The 11,362-nt window shown below is 28.8% G+C and overlaps 1 protein-coding gene across 1 annotated transcript in view; it reads left to right on the top strand.

Moving 5' to 3' along the window:
• The window catches only part of LOC113375948 (transcription initiation factor TFIID subunit 1-like), a 12,291-nt gene extending 3,943 nt beyond the window's left edge, over window positions 1-8,348 (top strand). The window contains exons 2-8 of the mRNA XM_026615884.1: window positions 178-320; window positions 383-517; window positions 743-896; window positions 3,586-3,651; window positions 3,730-3,954; window positions 4,924-5,033; window positions 8,183-8,348. Of these exons, the coding sequence (XP_026471669.1) occupies window positions 178-320; window positions 383-517; window positions 743-896; window positions 3,586-3,651; window positions 3,730-3,954; window positions 4,924-5,033; window positions 8,183-8,290 (941 nt within the window). The 3' untranslated portion in view covers window positions 8,291-8,348. The remainder of the gene's footprint in view (window positions 1-177; window positions 321-382; window positions 518-742; window positions 897-3,585; window positions 3,652-3,729; window positions 3,955-4,923; window positions 5,034-8,182) is intronic.
• The last annotated feature ends 3,014 nt before the right edge of the window (window positions 8,349-11,362 follow it).

Genomic DNA, 11,362 nt, shown 5'->3' with positions numbered 1-11,362 from the left:
TTTTAAATTAAATTTCAATGTGAATCCCTTGCTGACACTTTACAAAATGAAAATGAAAAATACAAAAAAAAAAAATAGCGATGTTTGTGTATGCTTTATGAAATAGTGTAGAGCCTACCATCAACGTTATTTATATGATTCGCTATTATTTTTGCAATTATTACTTTATTTTTTCAGCTCACAAATATCATAATCGGGAAGAATTTTTAGCTGATATAAAGCTTATAGAATCGAACTGCGAACAGTATAACGGTCCAGATTCTAGTTTCACAAAACAAGCTAAAGCATTAGTAGAATTCACAAAGTCTGCGCTTGATGAGGTAATGCATAAATTTTATTTATTATATGCCATTTAATTAATTGAATCAAATTAATTTTTCAGTTGGATGTTTCACAATTAGAAGCTAATATATTAATAGTTCAACAGAGGGCAAAAGAACAGGCTGAGTTGGATGGCGTTTGGGGGGATGAGGATAACTTTACCATTGCTGAACCTGAGTTCAAGCGACTACAGACGGTAAGGATATTTCAGTGTATATAAATTGAGTAAATAATCAGAAATAAAGTAATCTAATTTTGTTTTTTTCGTTATGGTACACTGCGCAAAAAGGGGGGTAGTTTCCGCTTAGTTCAAAGTAGTATTTATTTTGATTGCTCAAAAGCTAGATTAAAAATTTATTATAGATGAAGTTTAGTTGTAGGAACTGCAGCTGATGGTGTTGATTAATTTTTTTTATTTTAGGATGACAATTCTACTCATAGTATTGGAAACGACGATTTTGACTTTGTTGATATCGAAGGCGAAGGAACAGCACATTCGGGCAATAGGTCGAATTTCAGTGACATCAAAAGAGGACGTGGCAGGCCCCGTAAAATCAGGGAGAATTCAGAAGAAGGTTAGTTGTTTTTGCATGATTAGTAATACTAGTATCATTTGCTGCATGTTTAATAAACTAACAATAATAACATGTTTGTTGTTTTGAAATTTACTATTGTTGAATGTTGAAGAAATAATTATTTTCTTAAAAAAAAAAAACGTTTTAATATAAAAAATACGTATGTTTTTTCTTCAAAATTGTTATAAATATTCCTATTTTTTTTATCATATCATTGTATTGTTTTTTTTAATATGATCATTAATTTTAAATAAATGAATCATAATGTAGAAATATATTTGAAAAGATAAATATTTATGCAACATTTAATTCTTTGACTGCTGATGATATGAATATATATGCTTCCCTGGCAGTCTCAGAATTTCAATTTTCTTATTATTGTAATTTTAGAGTGAAACTTTTTATGTTTATTAAATAATAATGCTGATAACTGCATTGGAAGACAGCATATTATTTATATTTTGCATGAGTGCTTGAAAGGAGCAGTATTTTGCTTAAATCTCAAGTGAAACTAAATTATGTTTTTACCTTTTTGGCTTGATCATTTGTTCATTGTAAGGCATTCTATCACTATGTTATATATAATATTAATAGTTTGTTTTTATTTATCTTGGCATGGATGTTTTTAAATCAAAAAACAATAAAAATTATACATTACAACATCAATATCATATATTTAATTTTTATAATTGTAGTTTTTTACCTGATGAGCATATTTTACTTTATTCAATCTTTTTATAATTTTAGCTTTAATTGTATTTTAGCTGAAGTATTAAAACCGAAAGAATCAACTATATATTTATTCTGAATGTTTACTTTTTATGTATATATATATATATATATATATATATATATATATGTATATATATATTTTGTAGAGTTTCGAACAAGAATCCAAAAAGTAATAAAAATAATTCCGCTCTTAATCTACTTAAAGATGATACAACATATAATATTTTAACAGCTCTTAAATTAATCAATGATCTAAAAAACAAAAAACTAATTTCTGATAATTTTGCTTTTAACCTAAAAATACAACACCCTATCTCTCCTAAGATGCACTGTCTTCCAAAAATACACAAACCTGAAGACTTTCAGGCCGATTGTCTCCTTTTTACAAACATTTCGAAACTCATTTCTGATGTCCTAAAAAATGTCACATCAATCTCTCTATTATGTCAGAATTTTACCAATTGTGAATTTAATTATAACCGCACCATCCTGAAAATCACTTATTTATAACTTAGATGTGGTCAACCTTTTTACATGTGTCCCAAATGAATTAATTCTAAACTCAATCGATAAACGTTGGCACACAATTTGTAACTTTACTGACTTTCCCAAACAGTCTTCGCTCACATTATCAATACTATTCTAAATTACTCATATTTCTATTATCAAGACAACTTTTTTCTCAAATTGAAGGCGCATCTATGGAATGTCCCTTATCTCCCGGAATTATAGACTTAGTTTTACAGACCCGAGAAATTTCCGTTTTCTCAAGTTTTAAAATTTCAGATTAACTTTTTATATTAGATATGTAGATGACACTTTTATCATTAACAAAATCATATTAACACAATACGGATCTTTTCAAAACTTTAACAATAATATACTTCACACATGAACTACAAATAACACAGACTTTATTTCTTGGATGTATCCGTTTACAATACTAACAACATTATTCGAACAATTGGTATAGAAAAACTACATGGTCGGGTAGATACTCACACTTTTCCTCATACTGTCCCAGAAACTATAAAATAAACACAATTATTTCCCTCACAGACCATGCTATTTTGTTGTCTCACCAAACTTTCCATCCACAAAATTTATCCCTGGTAAGAAAAACTCTAATTGAAAATGGTTACCCAAAAAATCTTATTCATTCGGTTATTCAAAAAGGACGAACTTTTTTAAAAACACACATTAATTCTCCCAATACCACTACCACCAACATCAAAAACATCAATCTTATTTACTGCAGCATTCCATACGTTGAAGAGTTATATTATTATTTTGCCACAATTCTGTTAGATGAAAACATTTTAGTTTCAGGCTCATCCTTACACTCCTTCAAAAATTTTTTTCGAACATTAAATCTCCTACCCCATCCAATTTCAATACTAACGTAGTATATTCTGTTTCTTGTAACGACTGTGCTTTCCAATATATTGGACAAACCTCACAATATGTACACAAAGGAATGAGACAACATGAACTAAGTGTGGTCCACCATAAACAAAAAAAAATCAAAAGTATCCTAGTACAGCACTCTATTGAAAATGCCTACTCGTTTAACTTCACTCCAAAGATCTTATATCATGAAAGTTGCATCTTTAGGAGATTATTTGCGGAAAGCCAATAATGGCATATCTAGCATTATTACACATTTTTAAAGTAAATTGAAATATAATATAAATCTTGAATCATGTTCTATACTATTTGATATGAAATTGGATTAAAAAGCGTATTTTGCCAGTTATTTTTCTATATTATTCCATCAATATAAATATTATTCTCCAAAGTTCAATTAACTTTCTAAATTAGAAAGCCTATGGTAATATTTAGTATGATGCACAATCAGAATTGGATACAATTTTTCTCATCAATAGTTTTTCCCTAATGTTACTTTTGCATATAATATATATTTTTAAAATAATTTCTAAATTCTAATCATCTACAGTTAAAATTGGACCCAAAAGAGGTAGAGGACGGCCACGTAAAAATACTGTACATAATTTGGAAGAAGGTATGTTGTAATTTTGAATTATAGTTTATTTATTTCCGCATAAAACTATATTTAGATAATTACCATTATATTTTTTAGACTTACAATATTCTACAGATGATGATGAATTTGAAGAAGTGCCTTTTAGTGATAGTGAAAGTCAAGCCGAGAATAATAGTTCAAATATTGGTAATTCTAGCAACTTAAGTATGCCTTCAGCAGCTGTGAAGGAGGAAAACATTACAAATCAGATGGATGATGATAGCCAACAAGTGGCCGAGGCAATGGTTCAGCTTGGCATTGGGTTTTACACGCAATCACAAGGTATTATTAACTTCTCGTAGGGTAAATTATATTAATCGCAAAAACAAATTGAAAACGAAAATTTTTGTGTATCTTTACGTAGCCTTCTGGCTGTGTATGTATGCGTAAGTGTGTGTAGGTATGTATGTGAGTGAGGATACAATATTTCGTCGATAATTTCTAAAACAAGGATTAACCGATTTGAATAATTCAAAAATTATATCCCCCATTGATGGGGAGTCGTGCTGATAAGTTTTTGGCCAAGGCAGGTCCAGCAGTTTTGAAGATACGGGGCAAAAAGTGGAGCGTTCGATTTGAATGATTCACATCACTATTGACGAAATTAAAAACTGAATTTTTTTTGGGAAACCGCAGGGCGAGCGGTTTCGAAGATCCGATGAAAAATGTAAAAAACAAACCAAAAACGATCATTGATCTTATGCGCATCAAATTATTTGATATTTATAAAGATTTTAATAATAAGTACAAATTTTGTTTACATTTCTATGGGTTCCGTACAATATTTATAACATTTAACCATTTTTGACGCTTACGCGCTTCGATATTTCGTCTCTAAAATGGCTACGATTGCTTTGAAAAAAATTCAAAATCCTCAAAAAGAATCTAATTATAAAAAGCAGATTTTTTAAAAAAAAAATTCAAATTTCAAAACTATAAAATATCGAATTTTTCAAAAAATTTAAAGCAATTTGAATTATGGCACGAGAAGTTTCAGCAATTTGCCTTAAGGCATGATGCCATGCACCAAGAGTTTATTTATAAACTGAGCAAAACTTTTGTCTTTGTTTCATAGAAAGATAGAACATTAAAATACTAAGTATTGATTACCAGTACTTTTTCTACTAATCTTTGAGTATATTTGAGTATATTCTAATTTCTGATTTCAGCTGACATTTATTATGAATATTATAGTGAAATCAGTTAGATTCACATATTTTGCATTTATATTTTTTGTATATTATATTCTAGATGAAAGTTTGGACGTGGATCCAAACTATGATCCATCAGACTTTTTGGCAGCAGGTTTTTGTGATCAGAAGAAAACCCATAATCGACCCGAAACTTGGATAGACAATAAGGTTTGTATATAATATAACTAGATATTTTTTTTATATTTTTTTATTTATTTGAGCCTAACGGCCTAGAAATACAACAATATATATCTTAAGTCACAATAATACCTTAAACCCAACCCGCGGATTATATATAAATAAAAACCTAATCAAGGATCTAATAACTTTAGCGTTCTAGACAGACTGTTTCTTCTTTGTTTTCTTCATGCGCTCGATTATTTTCAACCAACCTAGACTTTTCTTGTCGTTCTTGCCCCTGAGAATGTTCTCTGCAGAAATGCTTGTTCTCTCTAGCATCGCCAGTCATCTCTAGCATTCTTTTTTCCAATGCTCAACTGTGTCCTTCCTGCATAGCTCACACCTTTGTTCTTCAGCGCTCAGCCAGTGTTTGTTATTTTTATCCATGGTGCCACATCTACAGCGCGCCATTACTCTCTGATTGCAACCATTGCTCCAGTCTCTGAGATATTCCGGAAGTTTTCTTGTCATTATCTCTCTATACTTTCTGTTGTATCTGGATCGTTCTTGTTTTTGTACTTCGCTTACTCCCTCCTGCAGTACCTCTTCAACATTCGATCTGGTTGCACTCAGCTGTACTATGCCTTCCTGGCCAAATCCACATTTGTTTAGATATCTTCTCCTTTCATCCAACCTCTCTTTATCCCCTTTACCTCTTCTTCTTTCGCCAATACACTTTTCTTCACTATGGCTTTAACTGTTTCTCTTCGTAATTGATCGCTGTCTCAGATGTAATTTGCCCAGTTTTACTTCTTAATAGAGTATAATATAACTAGATACATGGCATAAATAGTCAGAAATCTATTTTCAAGAAAAAACGCCAGCAAGGTTTATTTTATAAACACTCCAGAATTAAAAAAAAAAACTCCACGATGAAATGACAACAATTCTGTGTTGTGTAACTACAAAATATACATCAGCCATATTTTCTACATGGTTAAAAATAAGGTGACCATATTTTTTACGTCAAAACCGAGACGGAAATTTTTAGTTGAGGTATTCCGGGACGGAGAGGGAAATATATGCTAAAAAACTTAATATTTTTAAAATAGAAATTGCATTTAAAAATGCAATAAGTTTTTAATTATTTTTTTTCTAATCAGAATTACTGACTTCCGGATGTTTTATTTGCTTTCAAAGTTTTTATAAAAGTCTGTTCATTTTTTTTATAATTATCTTGAAAAAAATAGCACTTATGCTAGACAGCAGTCAATTTTCAGCAGCAGTTTTCATAATTTTTGTTAATTTTCGTAAAAATTATTAATGTAAGAAGCTATTTTAACTCGCCTTATAAATTTTGTTTTTGGCATTTTTTTTCATTTATAGTGTAATATTTCATATGAGCATATTCTAAAGTTATAATTTCGTTATCAAGTAAAAGCAAAGATTTAATTTAAGTCTACACTTTTTGAAAACCCGGGACAAAAGATCTAAATCCGCGACAAATAATGCTTATAGAAAAAAAACCGGAACACAAGGTGAAAACTGGGAATGGTCACCTTATTAAAAACTATATATATATATATATATATATATATATATATATATATATTATTTTGAAATAGATTAACATTTAAAATATATTCTAAAATTGTTTTGTTAATTTAGCAGATGGCTATTAGACGATAACCCAGTATTTGTGATATATTTTTAACATATTTAATTAGAATTTTTGATTTATATGTTTTTGCAATAATCCTCGAACATAATCTATATTCTCAAATAAAAATCTGGCATGTTTCTTATAAACATGTTTTTTATTCAAATTCATTTCTCTGAACACAGCACAAATTAATAGCAAATCCAAGACTATATTTACTTATTTATAGATGATTTTAATAAAGAATAACACCAATTAAAACATGGTAATTAAAAATTATAAATTTATTGAATCATATATATATATATATATATATATATATATACAGCATTTATACAGCAAACCGTTACTTAATCTACATTTTTCATATTTTTGTTTTTATTTCATATATTTATATATGATTAACTTTTCGAAAGAGAGGTTTGTTTTTATCAAAAAATTCGATTCGTTAATTTTATGTTTTCTCGACGTTTCAAGCCATTCTGAATCGAATGAGACCAAATTTAGAAAAAGTATGTGCCTGTATTTGTGTATGTGAACAGATTTTTTTACCTTAAATTGACGTTTTCTCAAAAACGGTTGTACCGATTTCAAACATTTAAAAGCTATTCGATGATCTCGACATAATTTTTCATTTTTGTGTGACGATCGGCCGAGCCGTTTCTTTGTAATTTGCATAAAAGTGTGTAACTTTTCATCGACGTTTTAGCTCACAATCCTGAATCGATTTTAAAAAATCAAACACTGTTGGAAAGATATTGGTTGAGAATGATACTGATTAGTTTTAGGTAAAGATCGACCGAGCCGTTCTTTCGTAATTAACTGGTGAGAAACTTTTTTTGACGATAGATTGTTGTTAACATGGTCTTATAGAACATACTGAAATATTACGGCCCTATGACAAGTAGTTTAATTTTAAAAATTCATCAAAGTTTGAAAAAATATTATAGTCAAAGTTTATGTCGCTTTTGGGATGTGATAAGTCAATCAAGTCAAATTAGCAAGAAAGTAAATAAACAGTCTACAAAACTTCTCTAGTTTTGTAAAAAATGTTACTATTCATTTAAATAATTAAATTATATCTAGAACTATGTACATGATATACGAAATTCTGTCAGTATTTTCTTATAGCAGATGCTGAATATTTCACAAAATAATTTAAGTTTTTTAAAAAAATATTTCGACGTTTATCATGAAATTTAACATTTTGATAAAGTTCATGCACTAAACAGTCTTACGAAAATTGGTTGAATTATGTAAATTAATTAAAATTTAGAATAATGGCATACAAGCAAGTGCCTGTGCACTATAATTAATATAATTACAGTGATATTATGAATGTGTATGAGAGATATCAATTGGAAATCGCAATGTTTTGACTTAATTGATTTTTGAAATAAACAATTGAAAATTTTATCTAAATATCTAAAACCCAATTTCGATTGATTAAGTTAATTATTACACCTATCGGGAAGTTTTTGGAACTTTAGCTAGTTAATTTTATTTATTTTACTTATGTATTATTGTTTCATTTCAGCCAATGGGAATTGATGATGACTTGGCTATTAGTGAAAGTGATGACGAAAATTCTCCTGTAGAAGAAACCAAACCACATACAGTTGATGATGAAGGTTTTTGGTTTTAAAGTGTGTATTTGGTTTTAGAATTCCGATGATTATTTAACCTTATTTCTTAATAAGGTTAGTAATTTCTCACCTATTGGTACACATTTAAGCTGTTTTTATATTTCAAATTTGTAGTAATGAAAGCAATTATGATTTTTTTGTATTTATTTTAACAAGTGTATACTATTATGGTGATTGAAAATTTTATTTGACAAATGTAGGTTTGCTTAAGTTGTTACAATATTTTGTACATAAAAAATTACTAAAACATATTATCCATAATATCAGACTAATTAATTTTAAACTTATTTATTGTTAGTATTGGCCGAATTGGTTTTAATGGGGCATGAAACGAATAATAATGCCTTACATTACATGTAACAAATTTAAGTTAAGAAATTTCAAGAGTGTACTCGCTGCTAATTTTTGTTAATTTTATTTCTAATGCACATATTTTATATTCATTAAATTTGTAGATAGCAATAAATACGAAATATAAAAATTCTTTTAAAGATTTACATAACCATCAAACTATTTCATTGAAACCTTCAAATATTTACTTGAAGAAATTAAGCATAATATAATTAATTAACTATTCAAATAATTTAGTTTTTTTCCAAAAATTTAATGTTTCATTAAATTTGTAGATAGCAATAAATACGAAATATAAAAATTCTTTTAAAGATTTACATAACCATCAAACTATTTCATTGAAACCTTCAAATATTTACTTGAAGAAATTAAGCATAATATAATTAATTAACTATTCAAATAATTTAGTTTTTTTCCAGAAAATTTAATGTTTTCTTGACGTATTAAATCGAGTAAAGTTGGAAATAGAATGTGTGTGTGTGCATATGAGCCGAATTTTGACCTTTTACCACAGTTTTGTCAAAAACGTCTGATCCGATTTTAAAAATTTAAAAGCTATTTAATGTAACTCGATAAGGACTTGTGTTTCGACATAATTACCAAGAAAGTGCAAACTTTTTTGTTTTAAAAAATCCTGAACTGATTTGAAAAAATCAATGAATATTCGAAAGATATCAGTTAAGCATCGAGCGATTAAACTTTTGTGAAGGCAGGTTTAGCGGTTTCTGAGATCTATTAAAAAAAGTAAAAAAAATGGTAATGATCATTTGGCGGTCAAAAATGATCATTAGATTTATGCACATCAAATTATCAGATATTTTATGGAGATTTTAATAATGTGTATCAATTTTGTTTATATTGCGTTTAAAAAAACGTATGTTTTTGTTATTTTTTTCCACCACTGCCATTTCGGCGAGCCGCGTCAAACTGGAGGCGCTCCGCGGCATGCAAAATAACTACAACAATTTTATTTTTTTTCATTCGAATTTTCAATAGTATATTTAAAATAACATTTTAAAGTGCACATCATAGCGGATTTGAAAAAAATCGCTTTTTATTGGTTTGGCGAGCACTTTATTCAAAATCGTTAAATTTCAACGAAAAACGGATAGTAATTTGTTAATAATTGATGATCAGAAGATTTTCTATGATGGGCACTTATAAATGTAATTTTAAATATACTGTAAAAAATTGAATGAAAAAAGTTCAAATTGTTGTAGTTATTTTGCGTGCCGTGTTGTAAAATCGTGTTTGGAGATAAGAAAAAATAAAAAAATGTCAGTTTAATTTTTTTTACTATTAGTCTGATATTCCAGCAACATACAAATGGCTTTTTATTTTTATATTTTTTTTCTTATTTTCTTTTCTTGATGATTTTATATTAGAGCGTCCTACTTCTGGCGCATCCGTCAAAGACCGTTCGGCATGCTTAAACCGTTTTATAATCGACTTTATGACAAAAATTACATGTTTAGATGCCAATATTAATCTCCAAAACTATTTTCATTTATAAAATATTGCTTAGACCATCGTTGAAATTATCCCCAGCGATATCGGCCGCAATATATAGCCAACCCTTATATGTGTTGACTCTGCACTGATCATCTATTGGTTAAAAAAGCTTTTACAGTTTATTTATCCAATATAAATGTTTAATAATAACATATATTAGTATATTTAAAAAAGTTTTCATTTTGCTTTATAATATTTTTAACTTCCCGTAAGGCAAGTTATAGTAATCGCAAAAACATCGAAAATGAAAATTTTTATATATCTTTACGTTTTAGAGGTTTCTGAACATTTTGGCATACCTTAGAAAAAATGGATGTATGTGTGTGTGTATGTATGTATGTATGTGCGGATATAAATTTTCGTCGACGATTTTGGGAACACTGATCAACCGATTTGAATAATTCAAAAAACATTCGATTCGTATTGATAAGGTGACGTGCTGATTAGTTTTTGGCGAAGCCAGGTCTAGCCGTTCCGAAATACGGGGCAAAAAGTGCCGAAAACGGTAACTCAGTTTTTAAGAGAACGGAGCGTCCGATTTGCATAATTCAAAAAATATTTTACTTGTATTGACAAGATGAAAAATTGATCAAATTTTCATAAAGGCAGGTCTAGCGGTTTCGGAGATCTAATGATAAAAGTAAAAAAAAAATGCCATTCGGCGGTCAAAAATGATCATTAGACATATGCACATTAAATTATCAGATATTTTATAGAGATTTTAACAATAAGTATAAATTTTGTTTACATTCCTGTGGGTTCCGTATCAATGTTTATCCGTTAGACGGCGTCGCGGCGCTTACGCGCTGTGACATTTCGTCTCTATGCAGTTAAAGCAGTACGATTGCTTTGAAAAAAAGTTCAGAATTTCCAAAATATGTCAAAATGAAGAAAACATTTTTCTTTTCAAAAAAATTTTTTTTTCAAAAAAGTAATTTTTTGTCAAATTTATAGTTTCTCAAAAATCTAATTTTTTCGAAGTAAAATTTTTTCAAAAATGTTAATCGTTTTTAAAAAAATAATAATTTTTGGTACGGGAAGTTCGAGCAATTTGCCTTAAGGCACGATGCCTTAGTTGCCTTAAGACAGAATTCCACTTACAGCTAGTTTGTTAATGAATTTGAGCGGTGTCGGTTCGGAGCAGTTCGACGCGCATGGGAAAGAAAGTTTTAGGTATGAAATATTTTTCCTCATATTCTAAAAGGTTC

This window comes from Ctenocephalides felis, unplaced genomic scaffold, assembly GCF_003426905.1.
Source record: "Ctenocephalides felis isolate EL2017-DRISC unplaced genomic scaffold, ASM342690v1 CF-g0.4_SCAFFOLD_01886, whole genome shotgun sequence".
Classification (NCBI taxonomy): domain Eukaryota; kingdom Metazoa; phylum Arthropoda; class Insecta; order Siphonaptera; family Pulicidae; genus Ctenocephalides; species Ctenocephalides felis.
Note: the sequence above shows the minus strand (reverse complement) of the source record. Positions and strands in the feature narration are given on the sequence as shown.